This window comes from Panthera uncia, chromosome B4 (genome assembly GCF_023721935.1).
Source record: "Panthera uncia isolate 11264 chromosome B4, Puncia_PCG_1.0, whole genome shotgun sequence".
In the NCBI taxonomy this organism is placed as follows: domain Eukaryota; kingdom Metazoa; phylum Chordata; class Mammalia; order Carnivora; family Felidae; genus Panthera; species Panthera uncia.
Window position 1 is genome coordinate 15,472,371 of NC_064809.1, and position 26,834 is coordinate 15,499,204.

General features: G+C 37.6%; 1 protein-coding gene across 1 annotated transcript in view; it reads right to left on the reverse strand.

Moving 5' to 3' along the window:
- CUBN (cubilin) overlaps positions 1–26,834 on the reverse strand; it is a 273,177-nt gene that overhangs the window by 207,330 nt on the left and 39,013 nt on the right. The window contains exons 18-22 of the mRNA XM_049626901.1: positions 12,240–12,384; positions 11,845–12,023; positions 9,311–9,476; positions 8,746–8,962; positions 5,209–5,339 (exon numbers count right to left, since the gene is read on the reverse strand). Coding sequence (XP_049482858.1) covers positions 5,209–5,339; positions 8,746–8,962; positions 9,311–9,476; positions 11,845–12,023; positions 12,240–12,384 — 838 coding nt within the window. The remainder of the gene's footprint in view (positions 1–5,208; positions 5,340–8,745; positions 8,963–9,310; positions 9,477–11,844; positions 12,024–12,239; positions 12,385–26,834) is intronic.

Consider the following 26,834-nt stretch of genomic DNA (forward strand, 5'->3'; position numbering starts at 1 on the left):
TGAAACAGCCAGGCGTCCCAACGTCCACTTTTTAGAGAGGTGTAAAAAAGGGATCTGAGACTCCTGGAGGTCAAGTTCTGAAGACCACTTAGTTCAGACATGACAAAGATAAAATGCAAACCCAGTTCTCCCTTTCCAAATCCTGCGCTCTCCAACAATCCCTGGTTCCTCCACGCAGGAAATGTCGATTTAGACATTAAGGTGCGCAGAAGGCTAGGAATATCACAAATGTTTCATTTAGCATCTTCATTCTAAGGATGAAGAAATACAGTAGATTAAGAAAAATCCCCCGAGCTGTAAAGTGCTGGGATACCTGTATATACAAAAATATGAGCACACAGTGACCAATGAGAAACTAAATCTTTAAAAGATCAATAGACTTACTAATAACCTTTCCCAGAGGGAAAAGATCTGAATATCTCATAGCAGAAAACACAGAATTCAAGGTGGATGGAAAGAATAAGAGAACTGGGTACTTCTCCAAAGCAGTGTCAAGGCTGGCCTAGAACCAAGACTCGTGATTTCGCCATCAGCCTTTCTGTATCATGGAAAGTACTTTCCGCCATGACTGTTACAGTCCAATTCCCACTACATCTCACTTGTAACTCTGTAGCAACTTATGTGCTAAGACTTAGCTTCCAGAGTCTCTGAAGAACTTCAAAGTTTTATTAGAACCACCTGAATTGGTGAAACCCCACCCTAGACATATGTGAACCAAAGTGCTGGTGTGGGGGTGGGGGGTTGGGGGGTGGGGCCCTGATACCTGAATTTGTAACCAGAAAATCCCACTCCAAGTTTCTTATAAACACTAGAGTTTGAGAATACTGCTCTACTGGACTGAAGTTTGAAAATAGAAACAGTATTCCCTATTGATTTCTTCTGAAGAAACGCTCTTTTGCCCTTTGGTGATCACTTCTCAACTTCTCACTCTTATATGCCTCTTCTGGGCTCATTCCAGGGTGACTGATGAAAAACAGCCTTAAACATCTGCCTTGGGGTGGATGGGAACCCTGAACTGGGAAAGAGGAGGTTGGGAAAGCCCACTTTTAATCCTATGTTGATGTGGTTCTGATACTTCCTGACCATTTCCCCAGAAAACTGTAAAATCCTGCCTTTTTTTTTTTTTTTTTGCAGATAATATTAAAAGCTCATTACAGTCCTACCATACCTCTCTGAGCTGAATGCTACCAGCCACACCATCCACAGTTCATCCAGAGCATTTCAAGAGCTAATCAGGACATGATAAGACAAATGGATTAGATGTTGGAACTGGATTCTTTTGGTTTGGCTTCTAAACCCACTTGCTGTATATTCTTGAGAGGACTTCACTTTCTCTCATTTAAAAATAAGAAATTAAAGTGGATTTGTGTTTGGAATTTTCAGACACACCATAGAAAAAAAAAAATACATTTACATTGGAGGCCCTGGATGGCTCAGTCTGCTAAGCATCTGACTCTTGACTTCGACTCAGATCATGATCTCACAGTTTGTTAGTTCAAGCCCTGCATGAGTTCTGCACTGACAGTGGGGAGCCTGCTCAGGATTCTCTCTTTCTTCTTCTCTCTCTGCCCCTCTCCTGCTCAGTAACTCTCTCTCTTTCTCAAAATAAATAAATAAACCTAAAAAAAACATGCAAAAATACATTTACATTAATTGTGCACACACACGGATATTACAAACAGATTTCATGAGGGAACACCAAACTTTGTATAATAAGCTGATACTTTCTAGTCTATTCTTTTCTATTCCATACTTTGAGCAAATTTCATGACTGACTAATGAGTCATGAATGTTTTAGTGTTTGAAAAACATTGGAATAAGTGTTATATGGGTTTTTGTCTAATGTTAAAGTAGAAAATGAATCAAGTACATTTGTCTATTCTCTTGTCCCCTCTTGGTAGGATTATATTAATGCATATGCAGTAGACACTAATATAATATAAAATTGCAATTTAAATTAGTAAAGTTAGCTAATCAACTACATTCTTTCAAGATTCAAATATCTTGTACTTTAAGAAAACATTTAAAACAGTCTCACAATCAGCTACTAAGAAATTCTTCAGAATTTCTACCTATAAACATTTTACTTGTTCCTTTTTTTCTTTGTACTTCCCAGGCACATCTGGATGCAGGCAGAAACAGTGATGAGGGAGGGAGTCAAAGTAATAACCAGAAACTGATCTCTTTCCTTCCAAACACATATTTAGGGGCTGACATCATAGCCCCATGGCATGAAATACAGATGGAAAAGTAACTGGATTCAAGTCAGGAAATTTAACCTTTATCAGATAAAGACAGGAAAGCCTTCAGCAGAGAAACTCACACCTGCTGTGAACTAGAAATCACCAGCCGAATATTGTCATTATTGCTCCGAAAATAACTTCTGCTAGAGCAATAAAATAGGATGAGGGCCAGTGATTAAGCTTCCACTGATGCTTTTTCCTGATACTGTTTTCTTCTACGGTAAATACAACAAATCAGACAACTGGAAAGAAGGCATCCCAACACCTCCTAGTTGCAGGTGGGCAGCTCCCAGGACTCGGGCTGCCTGGAGGGTGAGCCCACTGGCTAACCAGCAGGGGCCCCACGTCTGCCTCCTGCGCCCAGTCCCTCTCTGAGCAGTCCTGCGGGGCCACCCTCAACAATTCACAACAGCCAATCACTCACATCCTGCCGTATGGGAACCTGAGACAGGCTCTAAAGTGGTAAGTTGAGTCTGCCATATGGCTTCCTGGGTCCGTCGTCTGATTGCTGTTTAGAATATCTGACTGTGTTAGTCAGACCGATGAGTTCATCCAGTCAAAGGCAGGAGCACAGGGGCCAGCCGGGCTTGGCGAAGGACGGAAAGCAAACACTCCCTTGTCTGTGATTTCAGCCCTGTCTGGGCCAAACAGAGGCCAAAGTAATGATTATCACACAGGGAGGCAGATCGAAGAGTCTTTTGAGTTGGCCATGTCAGGGTCCCTTTCTCATTTTGTCAAATGTCTTTTCTTGTGTTGTCTTTCTTTGTTAGTTTCTTTTCCTCTCCAGTTTGCTTTTTTTCTCCCTTTTTCTCAAATTTCTTTTATTTTACTGGTCTCTTATCTCTCTGAAAACCTTTTTTAAATTAAGGTCTAGCTTCAATAGCCTTCCTGCCAGATTATTTTGATCACTCTTGTTCTTACTGCACTTGCTGTTGCCCTATAAGCAAGTGTGGCTATGTCTTACTTTGCATATTGTTACAAAGATTTCCATGGTATTTTCAGGAGGCCCCAACAGCATTGTGTGTTATCTAAGACACAGCTAGTTTATTCATGCAGCAAATTAGACTTGTGTTCACAGTTGATTACAGCCAGGAGACATCACAAAGATGATCAAATCCAATCCCTTAATTTTACAGATGAGAAAACTGTGGCCCAAAGAATTCAAGTGGCTTGCTCCCAATCCTAACCTAATATTCAGTGTGGTTTGGGCCAAATGTATGAGACAGATAAAACTACAGACGTATGGAAAATTGTGTGCACCCTGTAATTTCTTACAAAGCCAATTTTGGTCAATGGATGTTAAACCCTTGGACAAAGTCCAGTGAATATATCAATTGCATAACATAACCTATTGTAATTGCTGGGGATTCAACTCCCCTGCTCTCGAGCTGGATAATAAACTGTCTCCGAGAAAGGGGCCCTCAGGACAGAAGCGTGTATGATTCACTCACACTCAGGTTTCTGGAGAAATCTAAAGCCATACTACCAAAACACAGAACTTGAACTACCAGAGAACAGCAGTTTTGCATGGAATACAGAATAGTGGCCAGCCACTCTGAAAAGAAATAACTGAGAAATTGGGAAGGGATTCTGAGTGAATGTTTTTTTTTTAAAATATGTATTCATTCATTCATTTATTTATTTATGAGGGTGGGGACTTTAAAAGATAAGCACCTAAAGATCTCTGGAGGCAAGTCTATGTTACAGGGAGCATATCCTGCACAGGAAAAGCTTCCAGTACTTTCTCGAAAGAACATCAGTGAATCACATCATGCTGTTGGGGCAGCTCAGAATCTGTGGGATGCATGAGAAGCTCAGCCACCAAAGGTATATACTAGAGCTACACTGGATGGCATTTTTGTCCAGTAAATATCTTTCTAAATATGATGCCAAAGACCAGACTCTCTAAAAGGGCACACATCCCATGTGGGAACAGGAGCCTAATAAAACATGATACCCTCATGAATTCCTTGTGCTTTTGGGGCTGGGGGCATCTCTGGTTTACAAACTACCTCAAAGACCCTGCTTGCAGAAGATGTTTATTTCCCACACTGCACTTGCAAAGAGCAAAGTTAGGATGAGAATTAAATAACAGGAAAAATAATAAAAGAAATAAATGCTAAAAAGGTTCATTTTCATTAAGTCAAATTTAGAAATACATTTTTGTTAAGAAATGTTCCATTTCCTGCCACAGGGTTTCATGTAGTAGTCTTTTATTCTTATGTGCTGCTGTCCTTTCTCTAATCTCTTTTTCTTCTAAGTTTTTTTTTTTAATTATTTATTTTGAGAGGGAGACAGAGAGAGCACACGCACATGAGTTGCGGAGGGGTGGATAGAGGGAGGGAGAGAGAGAATCCCAAGCAGGCTCCACTCTGTCAGCACAGAGCCCAGGGCGGGGCTGGATCCCACAGACTGTGGCATGATGACCTGAGGCAAAACCAAGAGTCAGATGCCCAACTGACTGAACGACCCAGACACCCCCCTTTCTCTAATTTCTTAAAATTAGTATTTAGTCTCTTAAATAATTTTTAATTTTGATAGAATTTTAAGCTTGAAAGTTTAAGAACTAGCTCCCAAATTCCTCTCACCTAGATTTACTACATATTTGTATTTTGCCCTCATTGCTTTATCTGTCTCTTTCTCCAACTTACTCCCTTATTATCTGAACCAATTGAGAATAATTTGGAAACTTGCAATGTCTTTACCTCTAAAAACATGATGTATCGTTCCTAAGAAGGAAAACATTCTCTGACAAAACACTGTACAATTATTACAATTAGAAAATTTAACACTGATACGGTACTCTGGTCTAATCATTATTTTTAAGAAGGAAGGTACTGGAGTCACCACACTCTTTTCTACATCAGCTTTCATTGTGCACCACGGGTTCAAAGATAAAGTATTCTCATAGTACTATCTTGTAAGGAACCAAGTTGGTACCAAGGAGACGAGGCTGTTTTGTTACCTGCTGACACGTCAATTGCTTCATAGTTTATTAAAAAGCCTTCATATGCAAGGTCAGAGTCAGCCACAAATACAAGCATTAATGCATTGGTACTGCTGGTAAGAGAGGGCGGGACTGATTTTCCACAATATCTGTGAGAAACCAAGAAGGAACAGAGGTTTAAATTTTTATTAGTATACTTGAAATGAGGTACCAAATATTAGGACATGTAAAAATAAAAATAGTATCCCCTATTAACCTTAAAAACCAAATATATTTCAGGCACAAAATATTCACAAAGTTGCTGAAGATCATCCTATTCATGATTACTTCCCTGAAATGGTTTTAAGTGTTATACTTACCTGTGTGGCTTGTCGTACATAAGAACTTTAGTGAAATGAGATAGCAGAAGCTCTACTAAGTCACTGTACATCATATGAATTAACTTCTTAACAAAAATGTAATAAACTTACACAACAGCGGGAAACCATATACCATAAACTACAGTTTATAAACTATAGTCAACTCCATCATTGGAGGCATTATGACTTTGAGCAGATGACTCAACCTTGGCGCCTCAGTTTTCACTTCTCTAAAATGGGGGTCATGATAGTAACTACTTCACAGAATTTCATAGAATTGTTTTCAGAATTTTGAGTTAGTATACTGTATAGAAGAGGCTTAGAACAGTGCCTAGAATAGTGAGCCCTATAGAGGTGGACTCTATTATCTTTAAACACCTGGCCTGTGCAGAGGTAAAAGTTTGGTTACTGAGCCATGTTAAATTTTTGCCTAATAGAACGAATGTGACTCAGAAAAACTATTCTAATAATGCTGAAAATAGAGAGTAATGCTCAAATTAATGCTAAAAGATATTCCAAGAGCTTATTTCTAGAGAAACACCTATGAGAGTGATTAGAAAATAGAAATCTCAAATCAAAGCAAATTAACCAAATGGAATCAAAGTAAATTAACCAAATGGAATCAAAGCAAATTAACCAAATGGAATGGCATGGGAAAAATATATAAAAACAAAAATAAGAGGTAGTGTTGAATATGGGAAATAGATGAGTTAAGTTCCGAGTGAGGAAAAGAAAAATCTGCATTGTTAAAGGATTTAATATCTCGATCAAAACAAAGGTAAGTGAATGAAAAATTTACATGTCTTTTTTTTTTTAATTTTTTTTTTAACATTTATTTATTTTTGAGACAGAGAGAGACAGAGCATGAATGGGGGAGGGTCAGAGAGAGGGAGACACAGAATCTGAAACAGGCTCCAGGCTCTGAGCTTTCAGCACAGAGCCTGACACGGGGCTCGAACCCACGGACCGTGAGATCATGACCTGAGCTGAAGTCGGCCGCTTAACCGACTGAGCCACCCAGGCGCCCCTACATGTCTTTTTATATGCACATATTTACCAAATTTGGGCAAGATTATTACAGCTTATGTCACTCATCAAAAATTATATATTTTGCAGTGACTATGATCAAGTCTCATAAAAAAGAAGAAAAATTGTAAAATGAAAGATTAAGAGAAAAAATGAAGAGGGAGAAAAAACTAGGAGAAGAAATAAGTTTAAGAAAATAATGAATAAAGGGAAAATGTTTAAAATAGATGAGAAAAAATAAAATGAAATGTAAGAAGAAATAAAAAAGAAATCAGATCCCCATTTCCAACAAAGATGTAATAACAGGGGCTCGATATAAACTTTTACATGAAACAACTAAAAATGTGGACAAAATATATAAAGCAATGGATCTCAAGACACTGGAAATCAAACAAGAAGGACAATGATTCTTCAAAGACAACAAACAAGTGAGTTTGAAAGCAAAACTGGAAATGATTAAGTTGTTCCCAGGTAACTTAATATATCCTTAAAGAAAGCTCAACATATGTGGAATTTAAGAAACAAAACAAACAAGGGGTGCCTGGTTGGTTCAGTCAGTTGAGCATCTGAATATTGTTTTTTGCTAAGGTCATGATTCCAGAGTTGTGGGATCAAGCCCTGCATTGGGTTCCACACTGAGCATGGAGCCTGCTTAAGATTTTCTCTCTCTCTCTCTCTCTCTCTCTCTCTCTCTCCCTGTCTCTAGCTCTAGCTCTAGCTCTAGCTCTTTCTGCCTTTTTCCCTACTCACTCTCAAAAGAAAGAAAGAAAGAACGAAGGAAAGAAGGAAAGAAAGAAAGAAAGAAAGAAAGAAAGAAAGAAAGAAAGAAGCAAGCAAAGGGGGGAAGAAAAGGAGTGAGGCAAACCAAGAAACACACTCTTAACTATAGGGAACAAATGGTGGTTACCAGAGGGGAGGTGGGTGGGAGGATGGGTGAAATAGGTGATGAGTGTACTTGTGATGAGCACTGGGTGTTGTATGGAAGTGTTGAATCACTATATTGTACACCTGAAACTAATATGACACTGTATGTCACTAACTGGAATTGAAATAAATACTTAATAAAAAAATAAACCTCAAAAACACATATAGGAATACAATAATGTCCAGTACACAAAAATACAAATTTGAAAAACTATCTGGCATCTTATCAAATATTACCAGGCATGAAAAATAAGAAAGTAGAGTCCATAATGAGAAGAAAATTTTATCAATCAGAGCACATCAAGAAATGACATCGATGACTGGATTAGCAAACAAAAATATTAAAATAGTTATAACTGTATCCTAAAGATTTAAGAAGCAAGAAGAAAAAAATAATGTGTAGATACATGGAAGATATAAAGATGGCCCAAATTGAATTTCCAGAAATGAAAACTATAATGTCTAAGATGAAAGATACACTTGGTAGGATTAATAGCATAAGAGACACTGCAGAAGAGAAGATTAGCACCCTCGAATACACAGCAATAGAAGCTTTCCAAAATGAAACACCCAGAGAACAAAAACTCAAAATCTAATGAACAGAGTTCATGAATGAATTCTGAGACAATATCAAAGGGCCTAAGACACCTATAACCAGAGTCCCCAAGGGGACTAAACTAATGGCCCCCAAATTTTTCAATTTGATAAAACTACTGTATTTCAAGAAAAAGTATTTTAAGAACTAATGGCCAAAAAATTTTCAATTTGATAAAACTATAATCGCTCAGATCCTAGAAGCTCAATGACAAAAAATTATGCTAAGAAAAGCCAGACCCCCCCCCCCCCAAAAAATACATACAATATAATTCCATATTTATACAACTCCAGAATATGCAAGCTAATTTACAGCAATAGAAATGGTGGTGCTTTCCTAGGGGTGGGGATGAAGGATGGAAGTAAGGAATTATAATAGTCAGAAAGTTAGAGGAGTGATGGATGTGTACATTACCTTGATTTTTGTAATGTTTTCATGGGTATGCTTAACTTACACAAAACTGAATGGCTGAAGACTAAGGCTACAGAGCAGTAAGTAGTGAAGCAGAAATGGTCATTAAGAAGCGTGTTGATCTCATCTGGTTTTTATGACACCACATGGTACATTTTAACATCCTTCAACACAATAGGAAAGAAAGAAAGCAGGAAACTTTTGTGTTAAGAAAAATAAATAAAAACAAAACATTCTCACCTCCCAAGAAATGTCCCAGAACCAGTGTCATAAACTTCCAAGTAGTCATTTGTGCAATTGTAATGAAACTCCAGATGAAATCTCCTGAATATCAAATGAATCAGGTAGCCAGGTTGGACTAATATATGCCAAGTACAGTTGATGCCATGAGGGTAGATATTTGGGTGGCCAGGACTTTGAATGATTCCTGTTGATTCTGTGAGAATTTTTCCACATGCTGTTGAAATAAAAATAATCATCATTATTAGAACCAGGAACCAACAAGCTACCTGAAAATTCAAACTAAAACAATTGGACCATAACCTCTTAAAAGCTGAAAAAGAAAAATGTTCCCCATATGCCACTTAAGTGAACTTAGGTCCTCCCTTATTAATAGAAATCAGTTAACTATTGATATGTACTGATTAAGAAATATATTTTTTCTTTGGCTTTGAATGTACTTTAAAATTTTTACAATGTAGATAACTACACATCTACAGTGTAGATGAATTTTCTATAATAATTTATTTCCACTGTTTACTTTTTCTGCCAAGAGACAAAGCAGGAGAAAAAATCAGTATCTTACCTAATTCTGCAGTACTGAATTTAGCCATGAAACCACGATTTTCAGTAGAAGAACTTTTCACAAATATGACATAAAGAAAATTGTACACAGATGTTATAAATGAAGGTATGTCTGTGCCACAATATTTTTTATTTTCAGGAGAACCCAAAATGGAACTACTACCAATCTAGTAAAAAAAAAAAAAAAAAAAGATATATTTAAATTTATTTTGTTAGGTATTATTTTTGAAAATTGCTTTGAAAATAATTATTTTTGAAATATTTTGATCAATGCAGTAAAAATAAATTGTAGCCACCACCAAAGAAACTCTATATCCATTATCAGTCATTCCCCATTTCTGAACCCCAGGCTCAGATTGTCCATTCTGGGCATTTCAAATAAATAAAATCACACACTACATGGACTTGTGTGACTATCTTCTTTCACTCCATCTGTTTTCAAAATTCATCCATGTAACATGTGTCATTTCTTCATTCCTTTTTAATGACCTATAATATTCCATTATATGGATATACCACTTTTATTAATCCATTCATCATTTGATGGAAATTTATATTGTTTCTACTTTTTGGCTACCAAGAATAATGAGTATAGTCATTTATGTATGAATTTTTGTGTGGACATGTATTCATTTCCTTTGGATATATACCAGAAGTGGAATTCCTGGATCAAATGATAAATGATAATTTCTAGATCAAATGTTTATTTTTTTGTGGAACTTGCAATTGTTTTCCAATGTGACTGTACCATTTTATATGCTTACTAGCATTGAAAGTGTAAAAGATTCCAATTTCTCTATATCCTTGTCAACACTCATTATTTTATGACTTCATGATTATAGCCATCCCAGTGCTTGTGAAGCAGCATCTCATTACGGTTTGATTTGTATTTCCCTGAAGATTAGTGATACTGAGCATTGTTTCATATGATTATGGGGTATTTGTATATCTTCTTTGGAGAAATATATATTTAGATTATTTACCCATTTTAAAAATTAAATTGTTTTTAATTTTGATGAAGTCAAATTTTTCTATTTTTTCTTTTGTTGTGCTCTTTGTGTAATATCTAAGAAGGCTTGGCCTAACCTAGGTGACAATGTTTTCTTCTAAAGTTTCATTGTTTTAGCTCCCACATATAGGTCTATGATCCATTTTTAATTAATTTCTGTGTATGGTGTAAGGAAGAGGTCTGCTCTCATAATTTTGCATGTGGATATTAAGCACCTTTTGTTGAAAATACTATTTTTTCTCACTGAAATGTTGTGGCACCCCTTACCAGAACCATAAAGGTTGCTGGCCATAAAGGTATGGATTTATTTCTATATTTCCAATTCTATTCTATTGTTCCATATTTTTGTCCTTACTCAACTAACATACTATCTTTATTACTGTAGCTTTGCTCCAGGTTTTGAAATTGGTTAAGTATGAGTCTTCCAACTTGGTTCTTCTTTTCCAAAAATGCTTTCTGGCATTTCCATATGAATTTTACAATCAGCTTGTGAATTTCTGCAGAACGTGTCGGCTGGGATTTTGATAGGGATTAAATGGAATCTTGAGATATATTTGGGGAGTACTACCAACTGAACAACATTAAGTCTTCTAATCCATGAACATGGGATGTCTTTCCACTTATTTAGGTCTTTAATTTCCTTCAACAATGCTTTGAGAGCACAAGTTTTACATGTCTTTTTAAAGACGTATTTCTCAATGTTTATTCTTTTTTTATACTGTTGTAAATGGCATTGTCTGCTTGGTTTCATTTTCAACTTGTTCATTGCTAGTGTATAGAAAAGCAAATGACTTTCATATTTTGATCTTGTATCATGCAACTTGCTGAATATGTTTGTGTGTGTGGATTCCTTCTAATAGTTTGTGTGTATGTATGTGTGGATTCCTTTTGATTTTCTATATACAAGATCATGTCACCTGTGAAGAGAGTTAGTTTTACTCCTTGCTTTTCATTTTGAATGCATTTTCACTCCTTTTATTTGCTCAATTGCCCTAGCTAAAATTTCCAGCATAATGTTAAATAGAAGTAGTGAGAACAGACATCTTTGCCTTTTTACTGACAATAAGGGCAAAGGATTTAGTGTTTTATCATTAAATATGATGCTAGTTATGGGCTTTTTATACATGCCCATTTGGGGATGAAGGAAGTTCCCTTCTATTGCTAGTTTGTTGAGTATTTTTATCATGAAAAGATGCTGAATTTTGTCAAGTGCTTTTTTTGCATCTATTGAGGTAATCATGTGGAGAGTTTTTCCTTTATTTTATTTTACTTCACTGATTTTTGAATATATACCAACCTTACATTCCTGGGGTAAATCCCACTTGGCCATGGTGTATATTCCTCCTTATATGCAGCTGAATTCAGTTAGCTAGTATTTTGTTGAGGATTTCTGCATCTATATTTATAACAGATATTGGTCTATACAAACTAGTTTTGTTTCATATAGCTGATCTGAGGATAACATGACATAATATTTTTAATTATATTCCACCAAATACAAATATCCAAAGTTATTTCACTCTTACCTCAATATAATCTGTATCACAGTGGGCAGAATTTCCTATTTCAAAGGCAGTGAAGTTGAGAATAACTACTTGGCTTTGGGGTTGGTAGATTGTCCACCTGCAGACCCTTTCTCCTGGGTACACATTAGGATAAAAAGGTGAGCGAATGACCCCTTCTCCAGTTAATTCTCCTCCACAAGCTGTAAATATGAAAATGATAGTAGAGTTTGTTCAGAGATAAATGATTTTTGCCTTTATGTTCATTGCGAAGTTTAATTCTGCATAGAAATATAAAGGAATGCAATCTTACTATTAGAATTTTTTCCTTGCCACTAAAGGACATAAAAATGACTACATTATTTCAAGAAATTAAAATGTTACAGTCAGACAAATTAGAGACTTAAAAATTTTCTTACCAACTTGATAAACAGCTCTGAAACTAGCTCTCACAACTGAAACATCTATTTTAAGCCTGATCCAGATACTATTAGTAATGGATTTAATCTGAGAGAGAGTTTCATTGCCACAGGCTTTTCCAAGCAAGGTTTGATCATCTCGAACCTAAAGAGAAAAATAAAACATAACTGTAACCCTAATCAACAAAATTACCTTGGCAATGGTGGATTATTTGGAGATGAAAAAATGGCACTTTAAAAAGAAGTTATAATCTAACTTGGGTTACATATTTATATTATTTTTGAAAGTAATCAATGGGTCATTTTTTTAGCACCATGCAATAACATTAAATATTGATAATATCTTAAACCAAAAACAAATCCAAAAGCATGTATTTAAACTGTTCTCCTAATAATTTCTACAATGTCAAAAGGGATATAAATGTACAACTTCTGATTATTTAGAAAACAACAAAATGTGAGAATATGATATACCAAAATATGCGAGTGTCAGCCACATCTGTAATTAAAGTAAGTCACAGATTAAACTGCTTTTATTAATGAAAGAAAGAGACAGAAATGTAGATTACAGAAAGAAGATTAAAGGAGTCCACTTAAAAAATTGGAAACAGGTATTAAAATGAGGGGTAATAAAGTAAAAGTGAAACCTAATAAATAAAATACAAAAGAAAGTTGAATTCAAGAATACATTCAAGAACTGCATTGGGGAGGTAGTTTGGGGGATGGGGATATTTAAGACATATCTTTGTCAATAAAGATAAAAGAAAATAAAGAAAAAATAAACACAAATACACAAATCCAAAATGAGAAAGATGATACAAATACACAGATACTGATACATTCATTTCCTATGAATAATAATTCTTTGTAAAACTCTATGCTAATACAGTTGAATGTTCTGTAAATAATTATTTACAGAAAAAATAGAAATTACTAAAATTATCTCAAGGAGAAGGAAAATAAAATCTGAGTAGACAATAAACCATGGATTAAATTGAAAACATTATCAAATAGCTACGTCCCACCGCCCGCCAAAAAAACTTCCAGGAGATGCTCTACCTTGTCAATTATTTCAAGCTTTTAAGGAGCAGATAATTGTCACATATAATTTGTTCTAAGGTACCCTCACATATGGAACAATCTCCAACTAATTGCTCTCAGAACCATCTTACTAATTCCAACAGAGAATAATACAAATGAAACTATGCATTGATCTCCCCTATTTACACCGATATAAAAATCTTAAACGCAATTCTTGAAAAACAAATTCGCTTCATCATTAGGCTTATAAACCAGTCATATGTGGGAATTTGAATAATGCAAGGATTATTTGAAATTACAAGTTATAAATTAAGCTAATCAATGGATCCAATAAGATAAACCATCTGTTTCCATAGATGTAAAAAAGAAAGAAAGAAAGAAAGAAAGAAAGAAAGAAAGAAAGAAAAGAAAAGAAAAGAAAAGAAAAGAAATGTCAGCATTCCTGTTTATTAAAAGCAAAACTCTTAGAAAGTTAGGAGGAAAAGAAAATTTCCTTCATACAATAAAGACCACCCGTTGTAAATCAATAGTCAGTGTCTTATATTGGCCATAAGCACAGTCTATGGAGTCATACAGACCAGGCCAAAGCCTCTGCACTCTTGAGCAATCTACTAAATCTAAGCCCAACTCATGGGCTTGTTCAAGCAAATGCATGAAACACTAGGATGAATTCCTTAGCAAAATGCCTAGTAATAAAAAATGTGAACTGAAGAATAGCTATTGCTATTGTTGACATTTTTAGAGGTGAAACAATAGAGGGTCCTCACAAAACCAGGAATTATTCTACGAATATAGATACTACTCCTGTTACATAGAATTCTTTTGAGAGGTCTAGCCATCCAAATATTAATTCATTCCCTCAACTAACATGATCAAGGCATCAGAAAGTGCCAGGCCCTGTGCAGGTGACGGTGCTGTGAAGGACAGTCAGCACGCTCAAGGATTCTAGAATAAGCAAGCATGTTTTTCTAAGAGCATTAGTGTCATGTTTGGGAAAGTACAAGAGGCTATATTACTACTTAACACGACGGGTCTCGATAGGTAGTGAGACATTTGAGAAATCGGTGAAGGCATTTTTTTGTTTTTGTTTTAATCAGTCAACACAATAGTGGTAAGGCATTATTGCATTTAGTGGCTGGGGACCAAAGATACTGAACACCCTGAAAAGTGAGAGACAGACACACCCCAAAATTCTCCTATTTCCTGTGTGACCTTCACGTAGTGGCAGTTCTGTTACTAAGTATGAAACCTAGCTCTATTTTACATACTAAACCCAAAATATTTTTGCCCAATTTTAACACACACTGAATTTTCCAAGATTATAAGTTTTGTTTTGTTTTCCTGGAAATCTGACAAGAGTTGGTAGCCATTTCAGAAGATTTGTCACCAACCTACACAGCCACGTCAGCCTGGGTTTGTACGGTGGCATTCACAGTGATTCAAAGAGAACATTTAAGGTTTCATTTTGTCTTCTAGTGCAGCTTGCCCAGGCTTTTAACTTAATGACATAAGGAAATATATATTTTACATTATTTCTCCTAAATCCTATACTTCCAACTTTATTTTTATATATATATGTGTATTCAGGCTATATCATCTATGATTTTCATTTCAGAATAAAAAAACGAGTAATATAAAAAGGCCTTAAAGGAAACTGACTTTACCCTAAAACCCTGAACTCAAACAGGGCATCATAGAATATTTGTCAGTGGAAATAACCTTTAAGTTGAGATTTGAAGGATTACCCAGGCTGAGGAAAATGGGCAATAAAGGGAAGATTTTAAAAGTCTGATACTCAAAGCAGAGGGCGAGGGGAGGGATATGGTTGCTCCCATCCATAACTGGTGGAAGCATATATAAATTTCTGGAAAATAATTCGACTATGTATCAGGAGGAGTCTTCAAAATGTTCATGTGGGACTCAGTAACCTCACTCCTTAACATCCATCATTGGGAAATCATTCGAGATACAGGCAAAGACACACAAGGATTCCGATTGAAGTTGCTCTATAATTAGAATATTGAAAATACTCCCAGTGTCTAATAATAGGAGGGTGATTAAATAAATTATGGAACAGCTGTATGATAGAATCTTACACAGATGTTAAAAATCACATCCCTCTCCACTGACTCATAACCAAACCAGTTTGTTTCTATGAGCCGTAACATGAATTTTGCATATTGTCTTAAAGTTATGCTAAATATCTCTCTAACCAAACAGATCTCTGGGGGAGGAGATAACGTCTGTCATGCCTTTAGCATCTAACAGACCTTTGCAAACAGGTATTTGACAAACATTTGTTGATTCATTAATTTTAAGGTGTGGTATGATGGTTCAATTTTTGTTAGAGACACAAACATACTGGTTCTTGGAAACCAAGAAGCATGAAACACAGAGTAATATATCACCCTCCTCTCTGATCCTCTGGGACTCCATGCTCCTCTGTTCAGACTGAAGTCTCTCTTTTGCATTTTGCCTGTTAGAAGATGACAAGAAGGGAGAAAAATGGCCAAATAGCATCAGAGCAAGCTAAAGTGGGCCATTCCCCCGGGACCTTGCTGATGAAATTCAAGGATTTTAGCAAGGAGAAAGGCAGCTGCAGTCCAAATGTTTTAAGAGGAACTTATAGGGCTCAAGGGCCCTAAACCTCGAAGGTACAATTGATTTGGGCTGCATTTCTCTCTCTCTGTGGAAATGAAACCTTATTAATTCTGAATGGCAGTATTCTCTGTGGATCCTGGACATGACAATATCTTAACCACAAATCCTTTGAAAGAGACAAATAAAGTTCATCAAATGTTCTAAAGTGATCCCCAATATTTGTTGCAGCCCATTCTGCATTCAATATTATAGGACTTATAAATTTGCATGCCGCCACCGCCCTACAAAAATACACTCTTTTCTTTGTGCTTAGGCACCAGGATAGACTGTATTCTTTTTCCTAAATATTTATATTCCTCCCTGTTAGGGGATCTAACATCTCTGCTCATTGCCATGTAACTTACAGCACCTTCCCATGGAGAATTAATACTTATTCTTTCCATTGACTGGGCTTGGACTTAGGGTTTGCTTTGCCCAGCATAACATGAGCAGAAGTGATAATGCCATCTATCTCCAAGCAGAAGCTTTGGGAGTAACTGAAGGATTCAACCATCTTTTGCTTTCCTTTATTGTTTTTTTTAATGTTTATTTATTTATTTTTGAGAAAGAGAGAGAGAGCACATGAGAGGGAAGGGGCAGAGAGAGAGAATCTCAAGCAGGCTCCGTGCCACCAGTGCAGAGTCTGATGCAGGTCTCGAACTCATGAACCGTGAGATCATGATCTAAGCTGAAATCAAGAGTCAAGACGTTTAACCGACTGAGCCACCCAGGTGCCCCTTTTTCTTTCTTTTCTTACGAGATCAAGAACCCGGGTCCCAGGGACAAATGGAACAGAGTGAACTGCCTGGCAACAGAACTGTCACTGACCCAAAACCAACATGTTTATGTGGGCAAACAATAAACGTATGCTGTTGTAAATCATAGAAATTTTTTGTTTGTTATTGTTTTTGATTTGTTGCGTTGATTGCTATAGACAGTTTGTTATTGCAGTATAATGTACAGAAAAGTGATATGTATTTAAATCTGGATTATATTGGGGCGCCTGAGTGGCTCAGTCGGTTAAGCGTCGGACTTCGGCTCGGGTCATGATCTCACGGTTCATGAGTTCAAGCCCTGTTTCGGGCTCTGCACCGGTGGTGCGGAGCCTGCTTGGGATTCTCTCTTTCTCTCGCTCCACCCCTCCCCTGCTTGTGCTCTCTCTCTCAAAACAAATAAACTTAAAAAAAAAACTGGTTTATGTTAAGAGGTTTTTCTTAACAAGTCAGGTAAAGCCCTGAGCCATCAGAACAAATTCATTCTTTCCAGTGGATCTCATTTGTAAAGAAATGACTAGGGCCAATTCAAAATTCCAGTGTTCTGTGGACCTGGCCCAGGTTTCTCTTTGATTGCCTTACTTATCCAGCTCAGACTGACTGTTTCAGGCCCAGAGACACAGTGTATAACCCATGACCCATGATCTCTAGCCTATGAAATAACCCAAATGGCTTCTGATTTTTGCATTCTTGGAGAGAAACTACTCATTAAAACAATAACAACACAAACAGAGTTCTTACAAACGAACTATTTCCTGGAGAGAAAGCTAAAATGAACTGGGCCGAGAAACACAGTTCATATGAAATTGAAGGTTGAGCCCTTGGAGCCCAGTCAGCAGTAAGCTTTAACATCTGCAGTGGACCAGGTCCCAAAGCCACATCTCAATCCATGTGCTCAATGTGTTTGTATCTGCCATGTACCCAGATATGTTTTTATATAACAATTCCAAAAATCTATTTAAAGTACTAAATGGATTTAATTCAAAGCAACCAAATATGCGGGCATGTAAGCTCGGCCTGACTAAGAGCTGTAGACAGAACCCTCGCATGCCGCAGTGTTTGAACATGCAGCGTCTAGTGAAAGGAGCTTCAGGCTGAAATGCCCCTTAGCTAAATAAAGACTTGATCCTGCAGACCAGTCTCGGGTTAATTTGGGCGTGTAAGGAGGAGGATGTGGCCCCACTGCAAATGAGAGGATAAAAAGGTGAGGAATAAGAAATGAGAGAAGCCACGCAGGGATTAAAAGCTATTTCCTTATGTTACTACCATTCATTATTTGTTATTATGTGTCATGATTTCATTTCATTTATTTTTTTTTAATTTTTCTTATGTTTATTTATTTTTGAGAGAGAGAGAGTGAGAGAGACAGAGCATGAGCGGGGGAGGGGCAGAGAGAGTGAGACACAGAATCCGAAACAGGCTCCAGGCTCCCAGCTGTCAACGCAGAGCCGGACGCAGGGCTCAAACCCATGAATTGCGAGATCATGACCTCAGTGGAAGTCAGATGCTTAACCGATTGAGCCACCAGGCGCCCCCTCATAGTTATAATTTTAAAGTGTTGTATGCCTCATGAAACAGTGCCCCTTCTAATATCTCTATCAGTAAACTTATCCTTTATCTAATTTTTTAAAAAATCTCCTTTCCCCAAATCAAGAAGACTTGACTAGTTTCACCTAGAAGTGAGAACCTACATGATCTCAAACTCCATTATGTCACCTTCTCCTCTCTTTTTCTTCTCTCCAACATCACGATCATAATCATCCTCCCCTTAACTTTTAGTAACAATTCACACGGGTGCCAGGCACTGTGCTGAAAACATTCTAATTGTTTCCCTTTCCACTGAGCCAGTCTGTGTTCTTTACCTCCATCTACAAAGTCTTACAAGGTCTAGCTCCTGCCTAATTTTTTTCTCTCCCTCTTCTTTGCGATTCCAGCCACACTAGTCTCTTTACAATTCTGAGTTTGTCGAGATTTTTTTTTTCTCAGTTCACTCTCAAAGGCTGTGTTGGCATTTCCAGCTGGAATCATCCTTCTCTTGACTCGTGGCACTCACTGCTAACTCCTTCTCATCCTCAGACCCAAAATGTAACATCTTTGGGGAAGATATTTCTAACCATTCAATTGAAGTCATCAGCCCTATGATTTTCTCCCATGGGACTGTTTCTTTCCTTCATGGTATGTTTCCCAACCTGAAATTACATAGTTGGGTGCTTGCTTGTTTAATATCTATTTTTTTTCATGTTTATTTCCCAGAGAGAGAGACAGAGAGAGAGAGAGCGAGAGAGCGAGTGGGGGAGGGACAGAGAGAGAGGGAGACACAGAATCCAAAGCCGGCTACAGGTTCCAAGCAGTCAGCACAGAGCCCGACATGGGGCTCGAACTCATGAACTACAAGATCATGACCTGAGCTAAAGTCAGACACTTAACCGACTGAGCCACCCACGTGCCCCTAATATCTGTCTATTTTAAACACCCATTGCCAAGCACAGTGCCTGGTATCTAAATCATTTGATAAATATGTAGAGAATGAATAAATAAATTGATGAGCCTTTTAATTCTTTTGAGAAGACTATATTACTATTCCTATTATAGATGAGGAAAACTGAGGCTTGCAGATGATACATATCTTGTCCTTAGTAAAAGAGACAGTTGAAGACCTTTTGCATGTTTCCATGCAATATTGTGTTTGTTCATATCAGAGAGAACTGGCCATCCTCTCGATTTCTCCAGATGGTTTGTAGCACTCCAGATAGGTGCCCTTTCCAACACCCTCTGCATCTCCATGTCCCACTGGGTTTGCGTTCTCCCCATGAGCATGCAACTCCTTCACATACAGCAAGGATCTGTTCTGTACAAGGCCTCACACCTCCCAAACTAGGTGGGACTACCATCTCACTCTTTTCCCCGGCTCCCACTACACCAGGCTATGGGATGCTTTCACCTGAGCAACGGCGTGTTTTGTCACTCCACGACAAAAGACCAGGATGGCCAAGCAATTGTGGAAAGACCGCGCTGACCACAGAGCTAAGATAGTAACCCAGTGTTTCCAGTTGCTGCCAAAACCCTAAATCCAATATGCTCAAGAAGGCAAGCTATTGAATATCACTTCATTTCCCCTTTTTTCCTGCCATCTCTAGAAAGACTATTTCTCTGAGCCAAAATTAATTTCAACACGTGCTTAACTGGAGAACAATACTCCTCGGCCTCCGCTGGTTGTTCGCTTACTGCAGCTGCCTTCCGGTTTCGGTTGTCAGAAGTCTTTCTCTGCCATTCGGGTTTTTACTCTTAAGAATTATTCGGTGAGTCACAGCCATGAGACTGTAACCAGCATGTTCCCTTGAGGATAACAAGTGTCTTCAGGCGGACCAAACGTTATCGTAGCCCTCCCTCAACCAATCTCAAGGATGGAGATGAACAGCTTCAATGCCTAACAAAAAGCAAAAGGAAGCCTTGTGTGGAGATGTGGGAAAGCTGTGTGGGGCCAGCTGGGCGGGGTGGGGAGGGAAGGAGTGGGAAGAAGAGGGGGAAGTGATAAAAGATCAGAGGGAAGATAGGTCTCCAGTCTTTCAGCTTGTTGTACTCCCTCACTCTTCCAATTTTTAGCTCCTTCTTTATAAGCTTGAAGATTTTACCTGGACATTGAGTTTCATCATGTCTCACAGATTTTGATACCTAGCATTTCCTCTTTCTTATTTTCTACATTGTCTTTCATTTCATTTTCTATTTCCTTCCTTAACCCAGTAATTATTTAGGAGAGAGTTTATAGATTTCCAAGTATTTGGACATTAAAAAAAAATTTTTTTATCAATAATTCTAGTTTCATTACGTGGTAAAGAGATATGCGTACAATTTTTGTTTTGTGAAGTGGCTGGGATTGGCAAGAGGTCTAAAATATGGCTAATATGGGGGCGCATGGGTGGCTCAGTCAGCTAAGAGTCCGACTCTTTATCTCAGCATATGTTATGATCTCATGGTTTGTGAGTTCGAGGCCCAAGTCTGGTTCCACACTCACAATGCAGAGCCTGCTGGAGATTCTCTCTCTCCCCACCTCTCTCTCTGCCCCTCCCCTGCTCGTACATGGAGCTCTCTCTCTCTCTCAAAAATAAATAAATAAATTAATTAATTAATTAAAAATAAAATAAAACATGGTTAATGTCATTCAATGACACTTGAAGAATAGATACACATTCCCTATATTTCAGACAACAAATTAGTATAACTTACTTCTCTCTATTTTATTAGAGTCTTCAACTCTTCTGTGCCATTGTTCTCTGTTTGCTTTCCACTTCTAAGAAGGAACAACTTTCTCAGAAGCCCTCCTATTTCCTCAGAAGGCACTTCTGCTTCCCCTTCCCTTATCTGCCTCTCTTATGTGGTTCCCTTTCCACTTACCAGAATTCTTGGCTACCAAGGGGTCAGAGGATCCAGGATTGGTCAAGGAGATTCTATTCATTTCTTTCTATATCCCATTTCAAGCCCTGTCCTTAGCATCATATAGGCTTCTAAAATTATTATTCAGCCTACTACTTGCACTCTCTGGGATTAAAAATTAAACTTTCATGACTTCCTTATGTGTCCTTCACTTAGAGTTCTGACGGCTTAAATCACTTATGAAATATTAATGAGAGGTGCTTTTTTTTCTGGAAAGATGCTTCTGCCCGATTCATTGATTTGTTCCATACAATGTAAAAGCTCTCTTTGCCAAAAACAGATGAACTAACAGTTGATCTGTTCTTGCTATGCTCATTATTTTGTTACCAGCCACATTACATCACCCATGGGCAATGTGTGTTTTTAAAAGCAGAAACTTTAGTTGAGAGAGAGATATAAATCCAAGAATTAATTCATAAATGTGTGCTTCTTGTTAAACAAAAGAAAAATAAAGATATGCTATACTGGGTCTGGCCAATACCACATTTATTATCTTCTATAGTTAAATTTTATTCTCAATAAAAGTTTTACAGAGCTCTCTTACTGAGCAAAAATTCTTTCAAAACTACACTATACATGAAAAAAGATAGACTAGGCAATAACATCGTCATTTAAAGGATATATTCACATGGCAAAAGCCAACTGGAACTACAGAATGAGAAGATCTAGGATTTTTAGAGGGGCATCTATTCCTTCAAAAGAAAGTTTTCTATTATCATTCTCCCAGATCTCTCTAGAATTCCCTCTCTGCTTTTCACTCTTTCTAAAATTTTAGGTGGTCTTTTCTCTCTCATAGAGTTAGTAAATGGCAAAGTCATCTGCTCTCCAAACCATTAATGTACCTAAAATACCATTATTCTTTTTTTATTCCTTTGCTTAAACATTAACTTTTTAGATATACCTTTAAAAAATGAAACCATCATTTCAGGGAGCAATATATTGATTCATAATAATGCCATTTGAATTTGGTTCCAGCACCACTTTCTTCCATGCCTACTGCCTGAAGGACATGAAAAGAAATATACGTACTTTTTAAAAATAAAATGGGTTAATTCACAAATTACCCCAATAGAGGGATATGATTTACTGGCAAGAAATTGATGTGAGTCAACATATGTCTATCCAGAATCCCATGAAGGTACCTCTAAATCCTATTCTGACAGTAACTAGAGTTTGATCTTTGTGACCTCAATTTCCTCATTGGTAAAATTAGGAATTTAAATTAGATGACCTCTGAGGCCCTTGCTGGTGCTAAAATTCTATAAATCAATTGATTGTATGCCTTTAGGATGGTCAAGGACATAATAGAAAATCTATTCAATTATTTAAATCACTATACATGTCCTGTCCTTCTAATAGCACTCTTGTATTTTTTTCCATCAACAACCCCTGAGGGAAATCTGATCAAGACTTTGAGTGTGCGTGCACATCAGAATGTCAATACTCCAATGGCCAGCCATGAAAGGTCTTATCAGCTGTCTCTGAACTGATAAATTCAAGGCAGGAGTTAGAAACTTGGCCTAGGAAAACCTTGCATTCTTATTATGTTTTTAATTGCTGACACTTCTTTTATCATTCACTGCCTTTACTTATTATCACAAAGTTTGAAGGATAGGTAGGGCATCTTGTGGAAGTAGAAACTGAAACATCCAGATGAAGAATTTTCCAAGCTTCTACAGTCATCAAATGACTGAAAAAAATAAATAAGAACTTAGATAAATTAACTATAATCCTCTTCTGGCCATAAAACATTCTCCCACTCTGTTTTATAAAATTAACTCTTTTGATGCTAGTTGTTTTTTTTTAATAACTTTCCACAGCAATTCAGAATTCATGTAACGCCTTATGGAAATTCAGTTAGAGAGCACTGCAATGCCAGAGAGGATATATCATTCCAGATGCTTTGATGACTGCTTCGAGTCATTAGAACCACCACATAGCCCCTAATAGAAAGGTACTCAGATTTCCATAAAAATTAGAATTACAGTTCTTCCTGCCTGAGAAAAGCATTGTGCCTGGTTCCGTGTTATAGTCCTGTGACCAGGGAGCCACATATGGAATTGGGAAATTCATAAGAGCTTCCTTCTTATGGAAGGTGAGCCACCTTTTGGAGTCATAGCTACACAATTGTGTTTCTGTTCTTATCAGAGAACAGTACAACTGGAACGAATTCAGCGTCCAGCTCCCCTACTCCACAGACATGTAACCATGGGCAAGTGACAACTTCTCTGGGCCTCAGTTTCCTCATATCACAAAGGAATAATAACAGTTGTTGTGAAGATTCAATGAATTAACTCATGTAAAACGTGTATCACATCCAACAGACAGTAGAAAGTTAGTAATGGTTATCTACTTAATTTATTAGAGTGTTTTATAGTAAATCTTATATTTATATTTATATTTTATATAAATTTTATAGTATTTTAAAGGCTTAGAATAGCACTTGGCACATGGTAAGTAGTCTCTAAGTGCAAGCTATTTTTACTGTTCTTAAAGTTAAAAAGCAGATGTTGGAAATTTAATTTTTATTTACATAAATGTATCTAAAATAGATAGCATAAAACTTTAACGTATTTTTTTTTTTTAACGTTTATTTTATTTTTGAGACAGAGAGAGACAGAGCATGAACGGGAGGGGCAGAGACAGAGGGAGACACAGAATCGGAAGCAGGCTCCAGGCTCTGAGCCATCAGCCCAGAGCCTGATGCGGGGCTCGAACTCACGGACCGTGAGATCGTGACCTGAGCTGAAGTCAGACGCTTAACCGACTGAGCCACCCAGGCGCCCCAAAACTTTAACGTATTTTATGAGATACTTAAGAGAACATAAACGGAATGAGTATACATGTTTACCTCACCATCTAAGTCAAAAGTCTCTGGTTTAAAAAAAAAACAAAAAAACAAAAACAAAAAAACAACTAGGTTGCTGAATCCAGAGAAGCAGTTTAAGATGACAGCATAGAAAGTTCCTGAACTCACCTCCTCCTAGGAACACAACAAGTCTACAGCTACATACAGAAAAATTCCCTCTGAAGACGACCTGAAAAATACCTGAACAAGCTCCTCCACAACAAGAAATAAAAGGGGCACATCAAAATGGGAGACACAGTCTCTCCAAAAACACCCATCTCCAGTACAGCAGCCCACGGTTGAGGCATCTCACAATCTCCCTGAGGAGCAAGGGGGTTGTCCCCACATGAGGGACCCAAATCTTGGAACCTACACCAAGGAGATGAGACCCCAAAAATGTCTGGTTTTGAAAACCAGTGAGGCTTAGGTCCAGGAACCATATGGCTGTAAGGGATGGAGACTTCACTCTTCAAGAGCTCACACACAGACTCACTCACCCTGGAACCTAGTACAGAAGCAGCAGTTTGAAAAGCACTTAGACCATAAGTAAAGGAGATTCATTTACTGTTCTTAAAGCACCTGCCAGAAGAGCAGGAGCCTACAGAAACTCCCTCTGGGGACAGAGACACTGGCAGGTACCATTTTCAGCATTTTCCTTCTAACCTGCTAGTGCTGGTGGGCATGCTCAGACTTTATGTGCTGCACCCCATGAGCCCGTCTAAGGTGGACAAGCACCCCACTCCTGTACACCACTATTCAGCAGTTTACCCAAAGTCAGCTAGGTGAGTGCCCCACCCTCATATGCCACTCCACCTTGGCCTTGCCAATGATGACCTAGTGAGCGCCCCACCCCTGCATGCTCCTTCACAGTGGCACCACCAAAGCCAGCCAGCTGATGCAATCCATACAAGGAATGTCCCATGAGAATCTGTCTGGTTCTCATGGCCAAGGGGGATTGGGCCTAGGTCCTATGGGTCTGAAACAAATGGAAAGAAAATTCTTGGCAGGCTATCACCATAGAGCATTGCACAGACAGCAGACTGAAACACATTCCCAGACTTGCTGTGAAAAAGTCCTATCTACCTGACAGGAATTTCAGGTTATGAAAGTGTTCTTGGGAAACAGAGGCTATAGGAAAGCATCTTTGAGCTCATACTTGATCTTACTACATCTCAACAATACCTCCCAGAAAAAAGTCCAAACACTCATATGGAGCCTTGAAATTTGCAACTGTTGCTAAGGGGACACATCTAGATCACTTGAACCAGAGCCAGCAGAGGGTACAATTGAGGTCCCACAGGATTGTATATATTTGCATACCATAAAAGCTGCTGCCTGAGGATCTAGCCTCTAACCAGCCTGAAACTAAGTGTTGACTGAGATCGTCTCTCGGGAACACTCATAGGTCTTGGCATACCCTCAATAACTGGGACCTACCAAGAAAAAGTCAGGCTGCTTAGACAATCACAAAGGTTTGAAAGACACCGAAGGCTTAGGGCAAGGTTAAATGATAAGGTTTATTTCCTACAAAAGATCATTCATATAAGACCTGGAAAGATAGCTGTTACACCTGATACATAGAAAGGGACACAGAGAGATAAACAAAATGAGGAGACAGAGGAATATGTTCAAATGAAAGAACAAGATAAAACCCTAGGAGTGTGGGCCGGGGGGGGGGGGGGGGGGGGGGAAGGGAGGCAGGGAGGGAAATACCTTAAGGAAACAAAGATAAATAATTTACCTGATAAAGAGTTCAAAGTAATGGTCATAAAGATGCTCACTGACCTCTGAAGAAGAATGGATGAACACAGTGAGAACTTCAACAAAGAGACAGAAAGTATAAGAAAATACCAAACTGAAGCCACAGAAATAAAGAACACAATAACTGCTCTGAAAAATACACTAGGAGGGTTCAACAACATTTGAAGCAGAAGACAGAATCAGGGAGCTAGAAGACAGGACAGTGCAACTCACAAACAGAGCAGCAAGAAGAAAAAAAATTTAAACCGAAAATAGCTTAAAGAACCTATCAGACATCATCAAGTAGAATAACAGCCACATTATAGGGGTCCCCTAGGGAAGAGAGAGAGAAAAAAGGGCAGAAAACTTATTTGAAGAAATAATGGCTGAAAAAGTCCCTAATTTGGGGAAAGAAAGAAACATCCAGATCCAGGAAGCCCACAGAAAATGAATTCAAAGAGACCCACACCAAGACGCACTATAATTAAAATGTCAAAAGTTAAAGAGAGAATCTTAAAAACAGTAAGAGAAAAACGTGTTATGTATAAAGGAACCACCATAACACTACCAGCAGATTTCTTAGCAGAAAATTTGCAGGCAAGAAGTGAGGAGCATATGTTCAAAGTGCTGAAAGAAAACAACTTCCAACCAAGAATACTCTACTCAGCAAGGTTATCATTCAGAATTGACAGAGAGATATAGAGCTTTCCAGATAAATAAAAGCTAAAGGAATTCAACACTAAACAAGTTTATGAGAAAAATTAAAAGAACTTCTTTAAGCTAAAAAGAAAGGGTGCGTATCAGTTACAAGAACAAATATGAAAGTAAAAAATCTCACTGGTAAAGGTAAATATATAGTAAAGAGTGAATTAATCACTTATAATATTAGTAAGAAGATTAAAAGACAAAAGTAGTGAAAAAAATGATAACCACAATAATTACTGAAGGGATATACAGAATAAAAAGATGTAAAATGTGACATCAAAAACATAAAATGTAGTGGAGGTAGTAAAAATGTAGAATTTTACAATGTGTTAAAATTTAATTTGCTGTCAACTGAAAATAAATTGTTATAAATATAGGCTGTTATATGTGAGCCTCATGGTAACCACAAAGCAAAAA